At 47.6% G+C, this 24,166-nt stretch overlaps 7 protein-coding genes across 7 annotated transcripts; 4 read left to right on the forward strand and 3 right to left on the reverse strand.

Annotated features, from left to right (window-relative positions):
• The first annotated feature begins 112 nt into the window (after nucleotides 1–112).
• ASPWEDRAFT_42894 (putative flavin-containing amine oxidase) lies at nucleotides 113–2,074 on the forward strand. Its single transcript, XM_040835891.1, has one exon. It carries the CDS (start codon nucleotides 186–188, stop codon nucleotides 1,971–1,973), a length of 1,788 nt encoding a protein of 595 aa, XP_040686535.1. The 5' UTR covers nucleotides 113–185; the 3' UTR covers nucleotides 1,974–2,074.
• A 216-nt stretch (nucleotides 2,075–2,290) lies between these two features.
• On the forward strand, nucleotides 2,291–2,653 carry ASPWEDRAFT_174296 (uncharacterized protein; the record flags this gene model as incomplete). The annotated part of the gene is made up of 3 exons (XM_040831206.1): nucleotides 2,291–2,371; nucleotides 2,436–2,568; nucleotides 2,619–2,653. The coding sequence occupies 3 exons, from the start codon at nucleotides 2,291–2,293 to the stop codon at nucleotides 2,651–2,653; spliced, it is 249 nt and encodes an 82-aa protein (XP_040686536.1).
• Nucleotides 2,654–6,725: 4,072 nt separating this feature from the next.
• ASPWEDRAFT_29998 (uncharacterized protein) lies at nucleotides 6,726–8,159 on the reverse strand (the record flags this gene model as incomplete). The annotated part of the gene is made up of 1 exon (XM_040833350.1): nucleotides 6,726–8,159. One exon carries the CDS (start codon nucleotides 8,157–8,159, stop codon nucleotides 6,726–6,728), a length of 1,434 nt encoding a protein of 477 aa, XP_040686537.1.
• A 6,049-nt stretch (nucleotides 8,160–14,208) lies between these two features.
• Nucleotides 14,209–15,332, reverse strand: ASPWEDRAFT_116271 (elongation of very long chain fatty acids protein; the record flags this gene model as incomplete). The annotated part of the gene is made up of 3 exons (XM_040828646.1): nucleotides 14,209–14,528; nucleotides 14,578–14,860; nucleotides 14,919–15,332. 3 exons carry the CDS (start codon nucleotides 15,330–15,332, stop codon nucleotides 14,209–14,211), a joined length of 1,017 nt encoding a protein of 338 aa, XP_040686538.1.
• Nucleotides 15,333–17,577: 2,245 nt separating this feature from the next.
• Nucleotides 17,578–18,768, forward strand: ASPWEDRAFT_42900 (cytochrome c oxidase subunit VI). Its single transcript, XM_040835892.1, has 4 exons — nucleotides 17,578–17,824; nucleotides 18,000–18,045; nucleotides 18,187–18,304; nucleotides 18,390–18,768. Exons 1-4 carry the CDS (start codon nucleotides 17,631–17,633, stop codon nucleotides 18,506–18,508), a joined length of 477 nt encoding a protein of 158 aa, XP_040686539.1. The 5' UTR covers nucleotides 17,578–17,630; the 3' UTR covers nucleotides 18,509–18,768.
• Nucleotides 18,769–19,406: 638 nt separating this feature from the next.
• ASPWEDRAFT_159112 (glycosyltransferase family 15 protein) lies at nucleotides 19,407–20,853 on the reverse strand (the record flags this gene model as incomplete). The annotated part of the gene is made up of 4 exons (XM_040829760.1): nucleotides 20,636–20,853; nucleotides 20,298–20,561; nucleotides 19,623–20,241; nucleotides 19,407–19,563 (listed from the first exon to the last, which is right to left on the reverse strand). Exons 1-4 carry the CDS (start codon nucleotides 20,787–20,789, stop codon nucleotides 19,407–19,409), a joined length of 1,194 nt encoding a protein of 397 aa, XP_040686540.1. The 5' UTR covers nucleotides 20,790–20,853.
• A 248-nt stretch (nucleotides 20,854–21,101) lies between these two features.
• ASPWEDRAFT_185330 (putative gamma-tubulin complex component GCP5) lies at nucleotides 21,102–23,854 on the forward strand (the record flags this gene model as incomplete). The annotated part of the gene is made up of 2 exons (XM_040832076.1): nucleotides 21,102–21,182; nucleotides 21,230–23,854. The coding sequence occupies 2 exons, from the start codon at nucleotides 21,102–21,104 to the stop codon at nucleotides 23,828–23,830; spliced, it is 2,682 nt and encodes an 893-aa protein (XP_040686541.1). The 3' UTR covers nucleotides 23,831–23,854.
• Nucleotides 23,855–24,166: the final 312 nt, after the last annotated feature.

Below are 24,166 nucleotides of genomic sequence, written 5' to 3' on the forward strand. Positions count from 1 at the left end.
AGGAAGTTAACCGAGAAAGTCAAAAAAAGGGCAAGTCATCCCGGAGTAAGTTTCCCCACCGACAACGCATCGAGATAGACCTGGAGATGATAAATCAGATATAAATATAGTAGATGAACTGTCATGATTAATTCATTTAATTCATCACTTATCCTATCATCATCGTCATCATCGTCTGTATCAAAATGCGCTCAATTGACCTCCACAACACCTCCTCTGCCTACTACGCTCCTGGCGTCATCTCCGGAAGCCAGCTTCATATCGCGGGCCAAGCGGGCGCCATCCAGAATCCCCCTTCGGACTATGTCTCCCAAATCCATCTTGCTCTCTTGAACCTTCACCGCATCAACACCGCTGCTGGTGCCTCTGTCCGCGACATTGTCAAGCTCAATCTCTACATTGTCCACTATAACCCCGCCAACCGTGCTCATACTCGTCCGCTGCAGAAGTTCCTCGGCTCGCACCGTCCGGCCATCACGCTGGTTCCTGTATCTCAGCTGGCTGTTCCAGGATGGCTGTTTGAAATTGACGCTGTCGTCGAGATTCCCCCTCGTCTGACCCGCAGTCTCACTCCTGCTTCGGCCGTTGAGGAAACCGATGTCGTTGTGATCGGTGCTGGACTGTCTGGTCTCACGGCTGCTGAGAAGATCCTCCAGTCTGGTCATTCCTGCATCATCCTTGAAGCCAGAGACCGCGTCGGAGGACGAACTTGGTCCCAGCCCCTCGAAGACAATGGCGTCGTCGATCTGGGAGCCGCCTGGATCAACGACACCAACCAGTCTCGCATGATTGCCCTCGCCCGCAGAGCCGGGGCAGAGCTCATCGAGCAGAACATCGTGGGCAATGGCATCCTCCAGCGAGAAGACAAGCAGCGCATCGTCTTCCCCTACGGCACCACTCCCAAGATCACCGCCCAGATCCAGCAGGAGATGGAGCGTCTCCGCGACGAGGTCGAGGCCGACTGCCAAAAGGTCGACTGCAGCCGTCCGGTCGACGTGGAGCTCGACTCGCTCACCTTCCTGGCCTATCTCCAACGCAAAGGAGCCAGCGAAGCCGCCATCGCCAACGCCTCCGTCTGGACCCGCGCCATGCTGGGCCACGAACCCCAGGATCTCTCCGCCCTCTACTTCCTCAACTACTGCAAGTCTGGTGGTGGATTACTCCAGATGCGATCCGACGGGAAACACGGCGCTCAATACCTTCGCGTGCGCCAGGGAACCCAGATCTTCGCCACCACCCTCGCTGCAGCCCTCCCCCCATCCACCCTCCGTCTCAACCACCCCGTCACGTCCATCCACCAGCTCAGCTCGCAGAACATCCTCATCGAATCCGCCGGCCGAACCATTCGCGCCCGCAAAGTCATCAGCAGCGTCCCAACCCCCGTCCTCAAAACCATCACCTTCAACCCTCCCCTCCCGCCAAAGAAGAAACTCCTCACCGACAGCTTCCGCTACGGCTACTACACAAAAGTCATGCTCGTCTTCCGCTCCCCCTGGTGGGTTGAGCGTGGATTCTGCGGCCTCGCCCAGTCCTTCCACGGCCCCGTCTCCGTCTTCCGCGATACCAGCAGCCCCAACGACAAGAAATATGTCCTCACCTCCTTCCTCGCCGGCGACGCCGGCCGAGCCTGGTCCGCCCTCCCCACACCAAAGGACCGCGAAGACGCCCTCCTCGCCCAACTCGGCGACATCTACGGCGATCCCGCCCTGCCCCGCGCAGAATTCATCCAAAGCGTCGGCCACGAGTGGAGCATGGAAAAGTTTTCCGGGGAGGGCTGTCCCTGCCCTGCTCTGCCGCCTGGGGTGTTGAGTATCGCGGGCGACGCTCTCCGCGAACCAGTCGGAGATGTGCATTTCGTCGGCACCGAGACGGCGGCCGAGTGGAAGGGATACATGGAGGGTGCGGTGAGAAGTGGTGAACGGGGTAGTGAGGAGGTGTTGGATGGATTCAGGAGGGTGGTTGCTCGTCTGTAAATTCTGTATAGTCTGATCGAGCATGAGATTCATGGATATGAATAGTATGGATATGAATGTACGGAGTAATTAAATCAAGAGACCTAATTGCATGATTTATTGACTATAATTCCACTCTCATTGCAGAATTATTGCGTAAGACTGGTCATATAGCGGTATCCCATCCACTAATCACTTCCTCTACCCAAGCTCCTTGGGCACCTACCTACTCTACACACTCTATATAACCAATCCAATCCAATCCAATCCAATCCACAATCTCAGCATCACCGATCATATCCATTCCCCAAGCCGATAATCAAAATCCCATCCCCACCATGATGAAACTAACAGTCTTCATCCCCCTAACCACATTCATCGCCATGACGGCCGCCATTCCCGGCGTGAGTCCGTGTCTAGTACGTACATACACCATCACATACAAAACGATAGCTTATAATATAGTATAAACTAACGAAACAGCAACAATGCTTCCTCGGAATGGAAAACATCGAATACTGTCTCGATGATCAATGTCCATGTGGAGGGGATGAGGAGTCGAGATCGCTGGTTTCGCGATGTATAAATTCCAGGGGGAGTGAGTTGGATTCGAACAGTATGTTAACTTACGATTGTCGGATTGCTATGGCTTGCTAATTCGTATAGACGTGCAACGGTTAGAGAAAATCGCTCATGGTTGATCTCTAGTGATGTTGTATTATCGTGCTATTTTGGATTTCTATGCTTATTATTATTCTCGTGCGAGGTATGTACACTTTTAATGGATTTTTGTATGGCTCTGATGATTGACAGCAATGATTGATTCAATGCTATAATGACATGCTATATTCGATATCTCAATGTATACCTCATCTCATCAATAACCAATACGAACAATGATCACCTTCTATAAAAGACCAGTTGTCAACCCAACAGGTGATCTAAACAAAGTACGCCATACAGACATGGAAAGCAGATTGGCCAATTTCTCATGTCTAAAGTCAGACGTCTATCGAGAAAGATGCCATGACACCTAGGAAGGCTCGGTCCTGCTTTTGCGTTTCGACTTGACCGGTGTCAAGGCACATTTTTCCGCGGTGTTGTTGTTTCTCCTTGACCGAAACAATTTCATATGCCGTTGGCATTTTGGGCCGTGTGGAATGTTTTTGTAGAAAGCGATAAAATTGGATGCGCCAACTGGGCTCACGAATGTGATTCATTTTTTGGTGGTTATTAGAGGAGGATGCATCTCCAGCTCGCGTTTTTTCGCAGATATTTGTTCCCTTCATTCTACTTTTTTGTTGTTGAAGATTTCTGGCCGGGTAAGGAGCTGTGACCAGATTATCTTCTCAATAAAAGGGTTTCGTATTCACTTTTGGTGTGGGTTGTTTGGTTGCCCCTTGACAGGTTCGAAAAAAGAGCTTGTTGAAGAGGCTTCGAGTTGGCGATGATGATTTCGTTCCACTGGGGGAATTCTCGGTCTGCAGAAGTTGTGCTGGATGCAAGATGGATTTGATATGCGTCCCAGGCGAGCAGAATCAGCCACCACAAGGATAACTGGTCGATGTTAGTATATCCGATCTATGGCATGGAAAGACATGGGAATACCACCATTTGAAAGAGCGAATTGGTGAATTCGCTTCTTGGTTCTTTTTTGTCTCGTTCCCGAAGACAGCTGTATTCTTTGTTGAAGATGTTGGGTCGTAAATAAATGTAGACTTGTCTGCTTCAGATAGGCAGCCACGTTTGTGGATATCCCAAAGGGAAACCGCCTTCCTTAGGGGTTTCAATGAAATTCCGGGTGGTGCTTGGGGAATGGACGAAGAGACTCTTTCTCTTCGTGGATCCATCGTGTGGAAGCCGAGACTGTCATGTATTGAGACAGCATTATCAATGTTATGGTTCGATTCTACTACCTTTGGCAAGTACCCATCTTCCCTTGGGAAGATAGAATGGCCTCCAGGAGTGGTACCTTCAGGACCACGAGCATACGTTGAGACAAGGTATTTGGGCTTCTTCCTGTTTGGGCCTCGTCCTGGGGCGAGGATTATGCTGGAGAAAAGGATCTTCGCAAGAGGATGGAGATTGGTAAGATGGAAGATCAGGATCAGGATGAAGATAGGAGTGGCTTATATAGACAGCTGAATTGTGAATGTGACTGGTGGAAAGTGACAATAAGGCAATTTGATGAATGGGCAGATGAGAAGGCTTGATGAAGAAATGATATTCACTCAGTATATGAAGTTCTACGAGTGCAATCTTTCGATAATTTAGCTGATATATAGCAAGCTTTATCAAAATATGATTTCATATATGGCACAATAGTTTGTTCACTGTTGTGATGCCCATTCCTGAAGCGAGTCCGGATGCTGGAGGATGCATAGCACGACCTCCCGAGCAGCCAAAGCATCCTCAAGTGAACTGTGTCCAAACTTCGTAGCTTGGATGTTCTTCCCAAGAAGGCTATGACACAGGTTCTTGAGTCCCACTGACTTTTTGCAGCCCGGAGAAATCGCCTTTTGAGCAAGAATGGCCGAATCAACGATAGAGTGGTGCACCATTCTCAGGGCGTCCAGGTCGTAGTTCAGCGCATGGCCAACAAGGATAGTATCTCCGTCCATGCATTTCCACAACTCTGCACGGGCTGATTCCCAGCCATCCAATATTTCATGCTTGGGTGTATTCTTGAGGGTATTCTCATCGACACCACTAACCCATGAGCGCCAGTTTGTGACCTTTCCATCGGGCATGACATATTTGTTGATAATTTCAACGCCAGTTAGAAAGTCGACCACGGAAAGTCGCACAACTTCGCTTCTTTTGCCGGTGACTTCGACCATTTCACAGTCAATTGCGAGGGCCGGTCGTGGGTTCCCGGTTCCCTTGGGGGAAAGCGGTGTTTGACGATGATCTATCAATCTGTAAACGGCTGATTTTTGGATGGACTGAAATTCATGGGTCTGCATCCGTTTGCATAGTAATTCTGCTAATGGAAAGTGTCAAGGAACATAGTTATAGGGATGCTGGTTGAAGTCCATATTGTCAGGGAATGATACAATCATCCAACATAGGCTGTTCAAGCGAAGAACTACTCACATCATGATGTTCGTGGCATTCACGGCCGCCTCGATATACTGCGAGATGCCCACATCTGTCTGCGAGTCTCGAATCGCTCGCCGCAGGCGTGGCATTCTTCCGATCCTGATCCAGACGATGGCCGAATTGGCTGTGCCACGACCTGGGTGTAGCCTGTGTACAAAGGTACAGGCATTGTTCTCTTCCTGTTTCCAGTCAATTGTCAGACAGAGAGGTAGTTAGGTAGAACTGAATACGTTGTGAAGAGGTTTATCATCGACGATTGCCTATTTGAGACATCACATGATACCGAACCATGGTCACCAAAGTTCAAGTGTCATTTGATATAGGGCTTAGGGCAATTAAATAGGGCATCACCATCCATCTCACCATCCACTTATCACCATCTATTACGAACCTAGGCACCATTCATCCATTCCAAGAGCCAAACAACAATCAGACCAAACTTCCAAACCCAATCCAAATATATCCCATCAATCCTCCCAACATAGATTGATAACCCACCCCAAACACACTAACAAACGCAACTAAGACACTAACCAGTTCACGAGTCAAGCCGCGATCCCAACTCCGTATCCACACCCCCAACCCAAAACCTTAGCTCAAGCTGTGGTCCGTTCCATCTATAGTGGAGATAATCGAATCCTCCGGAAGAAGCTGAAACACGGCTCATCCACACCACTACTACTGTCTACCTACCTAATTAGCTAAGTAGCTAGACTAGCCAGCTAAGACCAAGTGGCAAGATGAGTTCTAGTTTGTTTCAAGATTTGCAATTCCCACTTCATTAACATTGGCATTGACATACTTATCCGATCAAGAACAGGGGTCGGGTCCATTGGCTTGGCTGAGGTGATGACGAACTTGGGAACCATGGGGAATTTGAATATGTTTGGGACGGTCCACTTGCTTGCTCAGTCCTGTCCAGTTATGTAGTATGTCTGAGCGGGTTCTTGAGTGAGCGCTTCGAATAGTTGACTGATCTGTGGGTGCTACCTAGCTACCTAACTACGTACCCAGATGATAGATGGAGGGCCAATATATTGGTGGATCTATCAGCTGTAGCCTGTAGGTAAGTAATCTATTTTCGGTGAAATCGCGCAAACTCCGCAGTTATCGGGGTATATAATAGATAGCTGATAATTAATATAATTCAATATACGGAGGATTAAAAGGAAGAGTCAGCCTCGGTATAGCATATAAATTGAAATAATTGTTTCATTTCAATCAACATCAACCCCGGATCAGATCAGGGGTTGATCAAACGATAAGCAAAAAGAAAAAAAATTCATCCATCCAGGGGTAACAAGAGTAAAAAGCCCAATATCCCAAATTATAGTACAAACAGAATGCAAACGATCCAGATCGAGTATGAGAAAAGTAGAGAATAAAGACCCACAATCCGTGAAACCACATAGAAAAGTAACCAAGAAACAAGTAACAAGAAAAAAGGAACGAAAATTCAAGCGCCAGTAGAACGATAGGCAAATAGTCGACAGAAGCGCTAAGCAGTCAATGGTATCCGGAAGACAAGGTCAAGCAAGCAAGTTGGATCGAATGCAGCAAATTCATAAATCACTTTGCAAACAAACAAAAACGAGTTAAACTGTGCAGGATCGTAAAGTTTGGTATATGAATCGTTGCTGGAAATTTGTCGTCAACAGGTCGGGCTTGAAATCATGTGGTGTAAAGCTTGTTGGTGGACTTTCGTTTCCCTCCAATTCGAAGTCCCATGAAGCTTCTTCGCCCGGGCTTTTCCTCCTTCTTGAGTTGTTTGCTTCGTCGGTAGCCCTTCTTTCGAGGGTCTGTAGCATTCTCCTGAGAATCAAGGCTATTGCAGGAAATGTTCGATTCCACTTGGAAACCACTGGTTGAGTAGAAACTAGAAGCCGTCGAGTGCTTGGCGGCATGGGTCCGCAAGGGCGAGCAGTTTGCGGGGATACTGGCAGTACTGGCCGATCGGTCCCGATTGTAGATCGATACCTGCTGGTATGGATTCGGGCTCGATGTACGCGAAGATGTACCGCTCAGCCGCGTTTCAGGGTGGGACATGGAGGTGGGAGAGAAGGAGAAGGAGCGGGTGTGAGATTCCTCGCTGGGGGATGCTGTGCGCGAATTCCAGAACGGCAAGCTAGTCGTGCTGATGTTTCGCATCGAAGGGGGCCGTCGGATCGAGTCAGTTGGAAATCGAGACTTGGCCTTTTCAGAAATGGCGGTCCATGGGCGTGAGAAGGACTTGGACCGTGTTCGACCGGGGATAAGCTGATGTAATTCGGGAACCTGAGACAAGTTCTGAGCGGTGGCGCTGAACCGCAGGCTTGGTGGTGAGGTCTCTCTTAGGCCAATCGGTGCCTCTTGCTTTTCCTGTAGCTGCTCCGGCTCGTCGTAGCAAGAAGTAACCGAATCGATAGACTGTCGGAGAGAGTGGACTTCGTCATCCTTCTCCTCGGGGAACTGGCATGCGTCGGTTTGATTTAATTCGCACAGCTTATTCTCCTCTGTAGATTCATCCGGTGAAGATGGTCCTACTGTAGAAGGGCTAATGACAACGATACTTGGCTTGCTAATTGGCTCCAGGTAGACGACCTGTTCCGCCACCATGACATCGGATTCTTCATCCGACGACACGACCGAAGCAGTCGAAGGCGACCGTGGAGATTGAGGTCTCTCTGGTCGCGGAGTCGCCGGAGGCACATACACACGAGGCTGAAGGATGAAGGGTGACGGGATTGGCGGAGTCGAGCCGGGAGAAGGGAGCTCGATGATGAAGTCTTCATCGTGGTCGAAGATGAGCGAATCGGCCATGCTGCTTCGCTTGACTGTATCCATCGACACCGGGCGTGATTCTTTGTTGGTAGTCGAGGGGTAGGGAGACAGGAGCCGGGGAACTTCGATACTCTCTACGTCTGATTCCGGGTCGATGTTGGACAGGTCGTCGGCGCTCAGGTCCGAGTCGAACGAGCCAGCTGCTCGCTGGGGCTCGACGGGCGAATAGGCATGGTCTTGCCCAAGCTCAGGCTCAGAGATGTCTTCTTCCTCGGATTCATATCGTCGTGGCAGGTTCTGCTGTTTCATGCAATGGAGGTCCAAAGACCCTGCCGTGTCGTACATGTCGACTGGTGATGATGGAACGGATGATAGTGAAGCACTAGAAATCCGGAACAATAAGGCCTGCCTCAATTGAGTAAGGAAGGTAAGAAAGAAAGAAGCAATTGGAATGTTAGTTAATATCAAAAAGAGGGAATGAGTGTGAAGCGTCAAAAACGAACGAATGCAGAGCGAAACTCGGGAGAAGAGCAGAAGCAGAGGTCGAAAGAGACATCCACCAAATATAAAACCGGGTACAGTCAGGATATATTCTGCCCTCCTTCTCCTGTCTGTCTGTCCCACACGGGTTGGCATGCTCTACAGGAGTGGATCTGTCCTGGGGGGGGATGTTTCTGAACCAGGAGGATCCGCCCTCGATGCCATCAGATCGTAACCGCCGGAGAAGAACGGACCATTTCGAGGCTGATCCACAGTGAAAAAGAAAAAAGAAAAAAGCAAAAATGAATAGCCGTGCACACGTGTGAAAGTGTACATTTTTGCTTGCCCAGGGTGAGCTTCATCCAACGCTTACGTTTTCGCTTTTGCATCCTTGCCTGATGTGAACTGTGGGTTCCGCCTCCTGCAGGATCACGGTAAGAAAGTGGACCGTCGCCTCAGGACATCAGGGAAAAGGGAAACGACCCTTGCATGTATCGTACAGATGGGCTGACTGTTACTATGGGGTCATGATTATCATTTCGTTGTTTTTTTTTTTTTTTTTTTTTTGCTTTTTTGCTTTTTATTCTGAATTATCGGATGGCGTCCGCAGGCAATGAAGTACAACGCCACGGGGCATCAGCGCCGATCGACAACGCACTCCATACGGTGTAGAGTTGGAGAGCGAGTCGACGTATCAACGTGAGCTGTCGCTGATGGAGGCCAGTGCATCGCCAGGGATTCAAAATAGCGTCTCTTCAGCGTATCTTAGCAGGATAGCGGCAGCATTTAGATTGAGTGTTCTGCACGTCGAAGCCAAAGTGCTTGACACGGCATCGATCAATCGTATTATTGTAGACTGTAGTAACTAGTAAACAACCCGGGAGAGTAACGGGAAAACATCGCTAAAACATTAATTAATGGATGTCGCCAAGGAACGAGCAGATAGACTGTCTCTGGTGATAGATTAATGTTTTGATGATACTACGATGACTCGGTAGCAGTCGGCCGCTCAACAAAGGCTTGACCCACTAAACAGTCGGCACAGTGGGGACAGCATTATCGTCATGTTTTTCCTGTTGAGGGCCATCATCGCTTATGGCGAGACTATGTGTCAGTGTGGCCTTATTATTGTCGATGATGGTGGTGGCGGTCCTTATATCAGACGTATCATGAGGGGTTCAGGGTGAGGATGATGATGCTGCTGCTAGACGATAAAAAAAGTAAGAAGCCATCACGCGCACAGTCCAGATGAAACTGCACAGAGCAAACTCAAAAAGATAACCCCGAAATAGTCCATATCGGAAAACATCACATCACGACTCGAGCATTTTCTGATCTGTAACACTGCGACTCCAGGGGGTCATCAGCTAAGAGCAGTGCTAAGCTAGCCGCTGCTCCAGCGCGGTGGAGCACGTCTAACTCAAACACACCAAAACAGGCCCTGAACCATCCTCCCACTTGGTGTTCTTCTTCGTTCTTTTCTTTCCCCTGAGAAGTGAATTAATTGTCCGAGCATTCCGAGAGATCGCATAATAATTATTCGTGGGGAAATCTCATCCTTCCCCCCTTTTTCTGGTCTGTGAGCGAATGGGAGAGTTTTTGACAGACAATAGGGATAGTTAGACCTCCCTGCAGGGAGTCCTTGCAGTGAGTTAACCAAGAATACCAAATATGGAGACTGGAGAGGGACAGAGATTCCCCAGAGCGACATACGTGGAGTGCGATTGTGGAATCGGACGATCTTCGGGGAAGAAGTAGATAGTCTGTTCAAGTTGGAGACTGGAGAGAAATGCAACCTGCGAGGATGACCGTAAAAGGAAGAGGCTGGGAAGAAGCGATGATCTCCTCATGCATTGAGATGGATCTGATGGACGATGCGGGATGAGAAAAAGCGGCCGGTTGGTGTTGGGCTGCAGGTACGTTGCAGTGTGAGACACCAGATCGTCCACGTTTACTGTATACAGAGTACATACTACAGAGTACAGTACAGTTCACTAATATATGGTAGAGTTTAGGTGACAGAAACTCAAAGATATTCTTGGGTGAGAGTACAGAGAGCACAGAGTACAGAGTCTACGTACTCGGTGATAAATAAACATAATGCTATATCCGGCTACATGATTATTGCTTCATCTCCTTGCGTGGCCAGAAACAGACCAAATGATCGGCAGGAGGATTCATCGCTTCTGTATTTGCTGTCATCCAGCCATGGATTAATTTTAGCCTGGGTGTATAACTGTATATGCATCAAGTACAGCATCATACGTTTACTGCATAGACATACAGACTGACTTCCCCAGATTCTGTAGCCCTCCTCTGACTGGATATAATTATAATTGCTTCATCGATAATCCTGTTCCCATCCTAGTAGCAACCAACTGTAATCTCCCAGGGCCTGTCATATCCAAAACTCCAAACTAAAATAGTGTCAAACATGAACAAAAATCAGGATTTCTCAGGCCTAAAGAAAAAGTGGGCTGGACGTTAAACTAACCCATCTCCTCTTCTCCACCGATCAGCAATCATCACCACTCACCGTCATAACATCCTCAACTTTGCCCCAGTCGAGTAATAAAGCGCAATAAGCTATAGCCTATCGGGGAATTTTCCTCTCCCTCGCCCCACTGTGACAGGCTCTCTAGATTCTTGAATCCTTCCATCCTTCATACTTTCCCTGTCAAGGGGGTAGATTCTTCACGTCTCCTATATAGGATGGGTAGAGATACAATGAATGAGGGGATATCAACCCCTCTTTCTCCCTGTCAATGACACAATCCATCTCACTTTTATCTACTCTTCTTCTTACCCCTCCATAACGGTTTCTGTGCCTGCATACTCAGCGGAGACAGGCCAATGCAACAATGGGCTGTTTCTCGACCAGGGTAGCATGTCTAGCTCAACGGCTGTTAGTCCCGAAGCTATAAGTAATGTGATTGATGTATAGTGATCCCAGTCGGAATCCACTTACTCGCGGATGAAGGTGAAGAGATTTTCAACGGCTATCCGGAGCGTCCGATTCTACTACAGACTCTACAATTCGGCTATAACTACTAGGGTGTATGTCTATCTCGGGTCCGGTTTACGTCCGGCTGTTTGATCCGGTATATTGAGTGTTTAGGATTAATATATATTTGGCTATTAATAGGTGGGTTTATTGTATATCATGACTAACGGAATATCAAACACGGGCATGGAGGTCACTTGATAACCAGCAATAAATCAATTGTTCTTCTTGAAACTGATTCTTGAAGTATAATTCCCTCAATGGCAAAGATGCGCAGACTCTCAACTAAGCTTACAATATAAGCCCGTCAGCCAGCAACTGACTCGCGCATTCACATCAACCAGATCCAAAACATCAAACGACACAGCCAACATCGCTGACCACCCTCTTCTTCATATAAAACTGCTCATGTTACAGAATTTTCACTGCAGTCTTACACTCAATCTGACTCTGATTCTATTGTTACTCTCAGTTGCTTCTCACCTCAGGGCCAAGCCCTACGCTGACAGCTGAAGAATTCACCAATCACAGCATACCATTTCCGCTCCACCAGAAACGTCGCCGATCATCCGCCTCTGATGCTCCACCGAAGTGTTGACAAGGCAGTGTGGATGTGATACTCGCCATTGACAGTCTAATGTGATCGATACAGTGGCAATAGGTGATATTCTGGACGAAGCAGTATGACACCATAATCCAAGGGGCTTATCTTTTGCCCCGGGCACCGCCTTGCCCAGCTCAACATCTTCGTAAGTCTATCCAATCTAGACCAGACCTCTGAATGTATCAAAAAAATACCAAGAAAATAATCATCTCATCCATCAAACAAGTAAATCAAAAAAGCAAAAAAAGCTGACCAATCTAGCCTCATGGGGGCTCCGAAAAACCAGTACTACCCAGTTTTTTGCAACGGATCCCACGCCGCAGAAGCCCAGATTCGAACCCAGGGCTTTGTCGGTATTGGGAGAGTCCCTTTGGGGCTCCTCATAGCCCCAAGGAACTAGCCTGTCAGCTCGTTCTGGGTTTCTTGGGGGATTCTATCCTTCGATGGGCTATCAGTTGCTTGGGATAGGGCCGTTTGCCTGAGTTGTCAGGCTGGAAGTGTATCCTGAGGCAGGAGGTAGGTGCGTTGGTATGACGTTGCTCCTCGAAAGGGAAGGAGTGACTATCACCATCGATGCTATTATGATCTACTATGTCCTATTGTTTGAAGCGGCCCACAGACTATGGCTTATTATCTATCTATACTTACCTCTTAGGGGCAAAAGCAATTACGGAATGTAGAATGAGTCCCAACATCCGCAAATCATTGTACTCGATATTTCAAAGACATAAATCACCAGAAATATCTGTTTTAACTTGGACAGTTAACCAGGGACCCCAAGTCAGGAACTTCTTCCCTTCGCGTAGGTTGAGTACAATCAGGGCACTCGACGTAGTTATTCTCTCCTGTACAGTGATTTACTGCTATAACCTGTCCCAGCTGAACTGCCATACGCTTCAAATCCAGAGAAGTAATGCTGACTGCTGGTTGAAGAGTTCATTTCTTGTCTCTAAATGACCGACTTGCTTGATATTTGATAACTGGCTTCGTCTATTCTAGACTGGGGTTATATATCGGAATCCAAAATATCAAATTACACTTGCTAGACTCTGCGACTCTGCATTCTGGCAATATCTGGCTAGCACAAAGCCCTCATCTACTGGGTTTTCCAAACGGGATAGACAATATATCACTAAAATAAAAACCAGTTATATATACCCAACATCAAAACTAAGCACTTTCGCTAGATAAACACCTCTGCAATCTCCAACTAGAGCATAAGTTGCTTAGTTAAATAATAGCCATAGCATTACTATTAACTTATCATCCATCATTCATGGCTAACAGATGATGTAGTTGTCTATACCGCACATATCAAATACATCAAGGCCGCATCAGACAGGCATGTCCTGAATACTCTATATCTGTAACTATATCCAGCGCTAAGTAGTCTAGATATACATACCTACACTTCTATGGAAGGTTTCTCATTATCATCTACAGGATGCATTGTCATACTACATGATTCTATGAGAAGGTGGTCATATAACAGCTATCATATATTCCCAAGACAACAGTTATAATTCAGGTCTACTTCTGTTGTTCCATAGCCACCTAAGTAGGTAGGTATGTGTTTTACATACTACCTTATCTTTAATCTATTGAATACCCCGCCTTTCATATATATCCACTCCGATTATAGAACTGCAACAATAACCATACCTAACCTCATCATATTCTTTAGGATAGCTGTGTAGGAAATATGGCATTAAAGTTCAACAAAAAAAGTGAAGATAATTATGACTTTATAAAGGAGAATGATGAAAACTCATACTCAGATTACATTTACGTTTATTGCGTCTATAATACTTGACTAACATAAATCAACACACGTGGCCTGCAACCGGCAGCCCATAAATAAACACAAATGAAGAAAAGTGTAAAATACAAACAGGAATCTATCGCTTAGACAGATCCTAAGAAGAAAACCCCGAATCAATCTCATTTTCCCACCACGAGCTTGCTTTGCGCCCTCCCGATGCAAAACGACGCTGCGACATGCATACGCTGGTCGCGACGCCATCACGACCAGTATCATAAGGGTCATTCATTAAACAGTAATAAAATACTCAAACTCCAGAAAAGAGGTAAAATATAAGATAGAAGATTACCACACGTTCACTAGTTTCTGTGCCCGGAAGCTAAGCAGAAATCGCATCCAAGTTGCCATCATATCATCAGTGGATGTCAAATTAGTTGTGGGATAACGGAGATGTAGCGTCGCGGAGTATTCGGGTGTGGTGGGTTCTCTGATACGTGAGACGAATCAAGGAGTACCGGTTACTTCACGCGATCTGTTGAGGTATTTATGCCTTGCGAGAGCGGGTCGTGGGACCGTTGGAGCGGCCGCTAGACACAGCAGCACCGTTGGTCTCGGCGTTGCCGGGGATTTCAAAGTTGCGCATGTCAATGACAGCCTGCTTGCCAGTGTTGCGGCGGGGGCGGTTGCCCTTGGCGGCCTTCTGGTAGGTCGCGATGTAGAAGGAGATGAAAAGGAAGAGGTAAGAGCTGATGATGGCCATTCCAGAGAAGGCAGCGAATTCCTCTCCGGCGCACTTGCCCATGTTTGGCATCCACTGGAAGTAGGTGGAGGTGAAGTAGGTGTAGGACGCGAAGTAGATGAATCCTGGGTCTGATTAGCAACGCTTTTTGCCAACAGGGCCGATTCAACTTACCGAGGCCAATGATGAACTGCAAGATCTGGAGACGGGTGATCCACTGCTTCCACCAGATGCGGACGCCACGGGCGCTCTGGAAGTAGTACCAGTACATCACAACGTGGACAAAGAGGTTGAGGTCAATGACAACCCATTGCACCGCGGTCAAACCAATGAGCTGAGTGTAGCAAAGAAGAGCGGTGGCACCGTGGTGATAGGTGTGGAGGAAGGTCAGGGGCTTCTTCTTTAGGAACAGGAAGGCGGTGTCGATCAATTCGAGGTACTTGGTCAGGTAGTTGAGCTATTCACATGTCAGCTTCTCGGCGTATTCTCTAGGCATCCGAGGAAATAGGACTCACGTAGTACAAAACGATGAGGGGCTGAGTCCATCCACCATCGTGCTCACAGATGGTGAAGTAGATACCATGTCTCCAGACGGTGGGGATGAGCTGCTCCATGAACAGAACCAAGAGAGTTCCGCTGATCGCGGTCAAGTAGAAGTTGTGGATCATGAACAGAGTGTTGAGCTTGAGCGGCTGGAAGAACTTCATCACCTCACGGCCACCGAAGATGATGATGTAGTAGATAACGAGCGCGATGGCGGTCTCCTTGAAAGTCGACATGGGCGTGACACCCTCGACGAACTGGAATTCGCTGGCTGGGTAGCCAACGACCAGCTCAAAAGCCTTGTCGAAGAAGGGCCATAGGTGGATGCCAAACGGCCGATCAATTGACGGAACGGACACATTGTTCTGGATGAATTCGAGCGCCATGGTGAGGGAGTGTTAGGTTCACAGGATCGAAAAAAAAAAAAGTTCGAGCGAAGCGATTTATAGTCCCCTAAATAGGACAACACTCGGAGGGTTTGAAAACGTTGAGGTGAACGGACCCTAGGCAAGTGCTGATTCAGGGATTCCGCAAGCAGACTGTCGGCAAGCACGACAGAAAAGAAAGTAAAGACTGAACGAAGGATGGGAAAGAAAAAAAGAAAGGAAGGAAAGAAGAAGAAAAAGGGGAAATGAAGAATTAAAGAGAGATCGGCTGGGGAGATGAAGTGGAGATGACGAGAGGCCGCTGAGATGTTGGTAAAGTTGTTCTTTTTTTTTCCAACTCCGGGCGCGTCCGGTCCAAAAGGGGGATAGCGTGGCCTCGGGTCAGTGCAAAAGGGGGAGATTTCACTAGTGGCTGTGGATCGAAGCCAGTTTCTGGTCTTGTTTGAATCGACTTGTCGACTGGTCTGATCGAGAGAGACGGTTGAGGCTTATGTATGAGGGGAAGAAATCAAGAGAAGTTGAGTGCTTTGATCAAGCCGCAAGGGAGGCTGTCGAATTGATGTTATATGCACAGAATCGCAGCACGGGAGATGGACTTGGGACGGGCACAATCACATGAATCCCACATGCCAAGACCGACAATTTTTGGGCTTTTGGCAGATTCGATGCCACAATGGAGCACAACGGAGATTCCTGCAAAGGATCAAGGAACGCTCAACAAAAGTCAACCAGCCTGGATGATTCGGATCGCTTGGAGGCAGTTGAGCCCGGGTCTACATGCAATTTAAGTTCATCCGCCAAGTTTCAGAGTTCTGACAAGCCTCAAGGCCAATTATTCATGCCGACATGCTACTACATCTGGAGATCTACGGGTGGGGCAGCAGGAAACCTCAATTGTAGGACAGCATCAGCGTTGGAACCGGTCAGCTCTCATTATTGAGTCAGTTGCATTTCATTGGACATTTTCATTTGATCGATCCATGAAGGATCATCATAATTTCCGTCGGAATACTCGAAAATCAGACGGCAGAGACATTCCACAACGCGGGGAATCCGAATAGGAAAATCCCCGGCGCAGACACTCTCTCGATTGTGTCATCTAGAGTATAGAGGGGTTGGTATCATATCATGGTATATGAGGTTACATCAAAACCCGAAGATGATGTTGCTTCGACTGGAATACGGCTCTTGTGTGACTGGCAATCGTCTCGATACTACCACTTGTTGCAGATATGATATCGTTAATCATGTTGTTTATTGTGTAACAAATAGTATAGTAGACCATTGTATCAATGCAGCCGTTCAGCATATTTTCTATCTGCCCCTTGCGTCTCGTCCACTGAGTGTGGCTCATCATGAGAATTTAATATCAAATAGTCAAGATGCAGGAACAAATTAGCTTTGACGAATGGGACATATCAAATTGCATATTTAGACTTCCTCATCAAGGCATTCAACAGTCATTCAACAGTCATTCAACACCATTGGATGTCGTGGCATGTGTCGGTATAGATGATGGCATACACAACGTCAGCAAGGGTATCTACACGAAAGATCAGTTGACAATATGATTTCAGACACAGTCACTAGGTACCTTTCTATATATTTCACCGACGACTATCATTTCCAGAATCTTCTTCAGACATATCAGGAATTTGATATCAGATGCTGAATGTTCCTGCAATATAGAACTCTATTGATCGTTTTATTGATTATTGCATCCCATCGCTTCTTGACCGCTACAATTATCTTCTTAATCCGTTCTTCTTGCATTTCCAGTGTAAATGGTCGAGAAATATCCGTATCTCGGATTAAACCATAAACACCCCGAGTGGCCTAGTATATATCCAGACTTTGTACGGGTATGATCGAACTCAATATTGAGACAATTCAAAAGTGAAAGAAATCAAATCTACATAATCGTAGAAATGCCTCGGTTGAATAGCAGAAAGCACCTGGCAGACAATTGCATAATGGCCAATCAAATTCCAACATCTGCTTGACTATGCTCTAGCCAATCACAGCCAGTAAATAGAAATCATGACAGCTGACTGCCTGAATCCTGCCTGGTCGACACCTCAGGCACTAATTTCGGGCGTCGACGGGAGCCGCATTGGTGACTTGGTTATCTGTGGCCTAGCCGCCTGAGGCATCTACCACCTCACACCACCCGCAAAATCCTAGCGCAGCCGGGCTGTTCCTCTCGACTTCGACTTCGTCAACACCTTTGCCCGTCCTCTCCTCTCCTCCCCCCACAGTCCTCCAATTCGTCCGTCTGTCCATTCCACTCCCCTCACAATGTCCTCGACTTCCATCTTCCGTGTCGCGACCCGCGCCGTTCGCCCTTCCAGCTTCTTCAGAGCTTCCCAATTGCCCCGGTCTCGGTTGCAGACCCCGGTTGCTCTGCGTGTCAACCGCGCCAACTTCGGTACCACCCCCATGCGCTTCTCTGGTCACCACGAGGATGAGACATATGAGGAATTCTCTGCCAGGTATGTCATTGCCAATGGGGGAGGCCATTGGGTCGTATAGCGGTGGCCGTCGGAGTCATGGAGGGAACGAAATCGATCGCAGGGAACCCCGTTCCCGAAACCGTTCCCTCGTCCCAATGGCCTCGCCAAGGCCCAATTCCATCGAGAAATACCCTTGCTGATCTTCATATGACAGATTCGAGAAGGAATTCGACGGTGTCCAGGATGTTTTCGAGCTCCAGGTAAGCTGAGCCGACCTCAATCGCACTTAGGGGACATCCCTCTGCTGCATTTATCAAGACTTTCGACTTGATAAATACCAGCTCTGTCATTGGTAGATCAACCGTTCGGTATGCATGATGCTGATGATGCCTTTCTTCTAGCGTAACCTCAACAACTGCTTCGCCTACGACCTTGTCCCCTCCGTTGAGGTCCTCTCCGCTGCCCTGAAGGCTGCCCGTCGTGTCAACGACTACCCTACCGCCGTCCGTGTCTTTGAAGGTACAGCCTCTCCGCCTCTCATATCGGCATGATTCTTGTCATGCTTCTCATTCACGACAGAAACTCACCCCTCTTCTTCCGATAGGTATCAAGGCCAAGGTTGAGACCCAGGAGCAGTACAAGCAATACCTCGAGAGCCTCGAGGGTCTGCGCCAGGAGCTTGGTGTCGCTCTCCGGGAAGAGCTCTACCCCAACGAGGAATAAACGTGCTCACCCAGTCCTACCGTCGCCCGGAAATAAACCCGCCTTTTCGATAGTCAAATAACATAGGAAAAGCTGTATACATACTTCTAGAAATGCAGTTGGAAGAGGTTCCCGGTATAATCGTTTGATGTTTGATTATCCATCTTCGACCGGACCGGAGCCGAAGCCGAAGCCATCAAAGGGGGAAAAACGAATGGAGGTGCACGCTTGCCTTTTTCTATACCAGTGCTATTATAAATCTGATCAGCATTTACCTGTACTCTGTATCATTGAAGATAGTGAAAAAACATGGGGTTGTTCTTATTGTTTTAAATCTTTTCAGTCTTTGATAAGACTGATTATTAGATTCACTGCTGTCTTTTCAATCGATTGTTTCATTCTGATAATGCCTATATAAGCTGTCATGCCAATGATGAACACTAATGTTATAATATCACAGAGCATAATGACCTCAGACTTTAAATAAACATTTTTCAAAACAGCATGAAAATAGATATAGATACAATGAAGGCCGGTCCAGCGATCCCCAAGGTAGCATCAACACGGGCTAGCAGTATAAATATGCCAAAGTATTAAAACAACGAAAAAATACATCAAAATGGAGAAAAGATGAGTTAAAAAACCAGCCCCCCCTTCCCTGGAACGCCGCCGCATGTTCTAAAAACTGTTTTTGAACACTTAATTTGTCGTGAATGCTGGGTATGTGAATTGGGAAAGAAGAACGAGCCAGTCGTGTCAATCGCACACTGGGATTCGTTACCGTGATGGGTTTTCCTTTCGTAATAGAATGCTAATGTAGCCTCATCGAATGCAGAATGCAGAATGTAGGCACCATGCCTAGTTGTTTGTTGTTTATGTATGTATATCCGGAAGCAAATGGGATTTCGCAGCGAATGGATTAATGGGTTCCGACAAACTTGAAGTAGTTGGGGCGGCAGTCTTCCTTGGCCAGCCAGGACTCGCCATCGTAGAACTTGCCAGGGGTGCAGCCCTTGCACTTGGGAGAGTTGGGGCAATTGAGATAAGGAATGTGATTGTATCCAATGTCGCGGAACCTGAAGGAGAAAAGTGTTAGTCGCGATGAAGCAATTTTCGACATTATTGATAAACCTACCAGTGAACCTTGGCAGCATCCTCAAACAGACCGAGGGCAATAGAGTGGACAGGAGCGTCACCCCATCTCTCGTAGAAAAAGCCACCGGCGCGATCCAAGTGGTCGAAGTATGCGGAATATTTCTCGCCTCTGAAGAACTCCATGTCGGCAATCTCAAAGTTGGACCAGAAGTGGCAGGTGGAGTATCCATTGGCGTTACGAGTGTGCTCGGGGCGGAGCTTGTCATCGGTCAACCATTCCATCATGTTGTTCTTCGATACGTAAGTGGGGTTCGCGGCGATGAATTTCTCGGTCTCTGGCCAGAGAGTGGGGATACTCTCAGGGGCATCGAAAAGGTTGATAGTGAAACCGTAGGTGACGTTGCGATCCTCCATAAACCGGAAAACATCATAGTCGACGTCGCAGAAGAACTTGACCTTGGGCTCAACGCGCCAGTAGTAACGGTACTTCTGCAGAGCTGGGTGCTTGTAGAACATGCCACTGTTCCATCGGCACATCTGGTGGTAAGACAGTTTATCGCTGTACTGAATGTTCTTTTCCTTCAGAATTTCCGCAGACTCCTTGAAGAGCTCCTCGTTGAACCAGTCGGGGACGTCCCAGTGTTCCTTGGGCACTTGCTCTAGACCAAGGGTCAGATTATCTCCTTTCCAACTGTCGCATGTAGGGTAACCATACCATAAATGCACTTTGCCTTAGTTTCCGCCTGTGTTCGCCGCTTGAACTCCTCGGTGAATTGCTTGTCATTGAAGAAGATCCATGGGTAGTTGAACTTGCTGTTCCAGGTTCGCTCCAGGTCGCGCATGGTTGGAATGAGCTCGTCCAGCTCTTCATTTCGGACAAGGGAGATGAGCGCTGCATTTGTACGGGCGGAGTTGGTGCTGTCCGGAGCATAGTCGTTCTCTTCGGCTCGCCATAAGTAGCCCTCAGGTTCTTCAGTCGCTATAGAGAAAGAAATTCAGTCAGTATGCTACCCAAAACCAATGAGATAATGAAAGATAAAGGGACAAGCGCACGCTCAAGGAGAGGATCCGACTTCATGCCCCCAGCCAGCTTGGACCCCTTATTGCCAATGAGAGGCGTAGGACTCTTGTTAACCTGGAAGACGAGAAATAGAACAAGGATGATGCATGCTGCACCCAGCATCCGAATGGGTCTTGCGATAGCCATCTTGCAAGATTGGGGATAGCAACGAAGTGAGAGAGCAGAAGATCGATTACTCTTCTGGATTGATGAGAGGCCAGCGGTTCGTCTTTCTCCGCCGCAGGAGAGCGACTCGCTTGCCGCCGCCTTTCCCAGTTCGCTCTAGCGTGGCAACAAGCAACACGTCAACCTCCCGCAAGGCGCAAAAAAAAATAGACGGCCGCGTAACCACGGATGCTCAACCGAGGCTGCATTCACGACGATAGCTAGCTTGGAATGGACAATGGAGAGTCATCGGATTGTCATCGTCCCTGAAGCTGACTCCCTCGCACGCCCATCATGGCCCTCGCGGCTAATACTAGCGCGCTGACAGACGAGCTAATCGTCACCGTAGCAAATACCTCGGATAGAAAGGCATTTGTTTCTTACCCATTTGAGAAGCTTGTAGGGCTGCTAACGTCTTCCAGGACCCATCGCGTTTTAACAGCCTAAAGCGTCGTGTGGAAGAGTCGTTCAAGTCTGGACAGCATGGACGTACGGACCAGTTCGCTGTTGCAAGACAGCTCGAAGGCCTACAGGAGAAATTCCAGGTCCTAAACAAAGATGAACTCGCAGATGCGCTTCGTTCTCGCTTGAATGAGCTGGAAAATCACCGGAGTTCGTGGTTCCCGGAGATTTTATCGCTGCTCATACAGCTGTCGGATCGTCCTGCTCAACTTTCACGAGTAGACCGACTCGAGGCGCTGAAGCCCCCAGAAGCTGAGAAGTCGCTTTCTTGGACAGAGCTGGATGCCTCGGAGTCTGCATATAATGACGATGAAATTTGGCAAGATGTAGATTATGGTGCTGAATCTTCCGATGACGATGTTTCGTCACTACCCAGTGAAACATCTGTGCCTCGGACTTTTCCTCGAAGTCCTACAGGCCCTGAAGAGGACTACGTGATCCCAGAGGAGCTTCTCTTTTCCGGAGAAGATGAGAATCTGATCGCTTCAATAAAAGCTGTTCAATTCTGGAAAGACGAAAACACCTCGGTTCTTCCCCAACCTGGAGAACTACCTTCTCTCCCCATCACAGAACTTCAGATCATACGAGAAACAATATTTATGCTACAAGGTCTTCCTACATCTCTATCCTGGCGCCTTGACGATGGTGTTAAGGTGGATCAGAGATATGCACTTACGCATTCGTCAAACGAGGCCCTCTCGTCATTATTACGTTCCTTTAGCTTGATAGGGACCAAATTAGATACCTTGAGAGGGTTCACCAAAATTCAACAGTCCATACCCTATATGCAGACCTTTCATCGAGGGATTGAAGCGTGTCTCTCTACGTTTGACACTTCGTTGTCAAACATGCAATCACGATACATTTCACAAAAACTAACCATATCCATAAGCTTACTGCAATTGCTTGAAGATATCAGACACGAGTCAAAATTGCCATTATTATTGGCGGATCTTGTTTCTAGCCTCAAGCGCAGTGATCCCAGTCGGCCCATGCAATGCCTTGATTTGCTATATGACCTAGTTTGCATGATGCAAGCTACTGGCGATGATAATGAATTCCGATACCTAGCTGAATTATTCTTTTCCTGTTTTGAAACATACGCACGCCCGCTCAGGCAGTGGATGGAAACTGGGCGGCTGGACTCGGTAGATGAAACTTTTTTCATCCGCGACACTAGTAAAAACAGTGATCTACGTACCCTTTGGCATGACTGGTACACACTGGATGAGGCTTCAAGTCTTTTGACTACTCCCAAATTCCTGCAACCTGTTGCTCACAAGGTCTTCACAACCGGTAAAAGCATGGTTTTCCTGCGACACTTGGATGTCCTTGCCGGAAATGCAGACAATTTGAAGAAGATTAAATTGAGGTTTGAAGATCTATACCCCAAGGATACTTCAGCTTCTCTTTGTCTTCCATTCTCCGTATTACTGGAGTCCGCTTTTGAGAAATTGATAACTGCAAGCCATTCTGTTACTTCAGACCTGCTGCGAAAAGAACTTGATGAGAGGTGCGGGTTGTGGATATCCCTGCAGGCTTTAGAGCACATTTACCTTTGTAAGGATATCAGCGTTCTAGGGACTATTGATAGTAAAATTTTCGATCTGATCGACCGAGGAAGAGGCGCCTGGAATGACAGGTTTTTACTCACCGAACTGGCACAGAGTACATTCAGCATCCTGCCCTTCATCGACCCATCCAGACTCATCGTGCGATCATCTAAGGCTCCATCTCGCGACCTAGAACTCGGCCGGTCTGTCAAGATCCTCCAAGCTCTATCATTTGATTATGTCCTACCATGGCCTGTCGCAAACATCATCACCAAAGATGCCATTTCCACCTACCAGCGCATCTCGACATTCCTGATGCAAATCCGCCGGGCCAAATACGCCATAGTCAAACAACGACTTCAGTACTCCGAAAGCGAACGTGATGGAAACCATGACACCCTGGGCTATGTCATACAACACACCATGCTATGGTTCGTTGACGTTATCTACGGCCACATGACAGAACTCGTCATCTCAACAACCACCGAGTCAATGCGCAAAGCCATCTCATCTTCTCACGATGTCGACGCCATGATAGCAGACCACTATGCCCATATGACCTCCCTGGAAAACCAATGTCTGCTGTCAAATCAATTCCTCCCCCTCCATAATGCAATCATCAACCTCCTAGATCTTTGCGTCCACTTCGCAGACATTCAAGCCACACACCACGGCCAAGATCATTTCGACCACATAACCCGCACCCCAAACAAACACAGAACCCCGTCCCGCACTCCCCGGAAAAAGTATGCCCACGTCTCCGACGACGAAGACCAAACCGACGAAGACGAAGATGAAGACATGGATGAAGAAGACGCTGCTTCAGACCCGGGTAACACGACTGGCATCTCCTTCTACGAAGCGCCATACGCGCACCGTTTGCGTAATGTCAAGAATGAATTCGACCAGCTTGTTTCTGCACTAGCGGCTGGCTTGAAGCGCGTGGGTCGCGTTGATGGGAAATTAAGCTGGGAGATCTTAGCGGACAAGTTGGAGTGGAGAAGGTAATGGCTTCTTTCATGCCTTGAGACTAATTTTGCCGATGGCACTGTTATGATATTATGATGATGATGGTTGGATTGGACTAAACGGTATGCGGTTGCTATTGTGCTTGTATGCTATACTGATGGTTTCCCTTCATGTTTTACATCTATAGACAAGATATGAAGGTCTTGGATGTCTTGCTACCAATAAGATAATAAAACCACATAAAACTACTTGAGATTTGAAATAGAAACTCAGAGCTTTACTAGTAAACAAGTATAAACATTCTCATGGTTTTCTATCATCACCAAAAAGAAAAGAAAAAGTAATAGAAAAAAAAAAAAAAAAAGATACCATATA

Source organism: Aspergillus wentii, assembly GCF_001890725.1.
Source record: "Aspergillus wentii DTO 134E9 unplaced genomic scaffold ASPWEscaffold_6, whole genome shotgun sequence".
Lineage (NCBI taxonomy): Eukaryota > Fungi > Ascomycota > Eurotiomycetes > Eurotiales > Aspergillaceae > Aspergillus > Aspergillus wentii.

What these genes read in the sequence shown, in the direction of transcription:
- ASPWEDRAFT_42900 (XM_040835892.1), top strand. Translation starts at nt 17,631, where the DNA reads ATGTCCTCGACTTCCATCTTCCGTGTCGCGACCCGCGCCGTTCGCCCT. An exon ending in AGGATGTTTTCGAGCTCCAG is followed by an intron (nt 18,046 to 18,186) that starts GTAAGCTGAGCC and finishes CCTTTCTTCTAG; the next exon opens with CGTAACCTCAACAACTGCTT. An exon ending in CGCCGTCCGTGTCTTTGAAG is followed by an intron (nt 18,305 to 18,389) that starts GTACAGCCTCTC and finishes TTCTTCCGATAG; the next exon opens with GTATCAAGGCCAAGGTTGAG.
- ASPWEDRAFT_42894 (XM_040835891.1), top strand. Translation starts at nt 186, where the DNA reads ATGCGCTCAATTGACCTCCACAACACCTCCTCTGCCTACTACGCTCCT.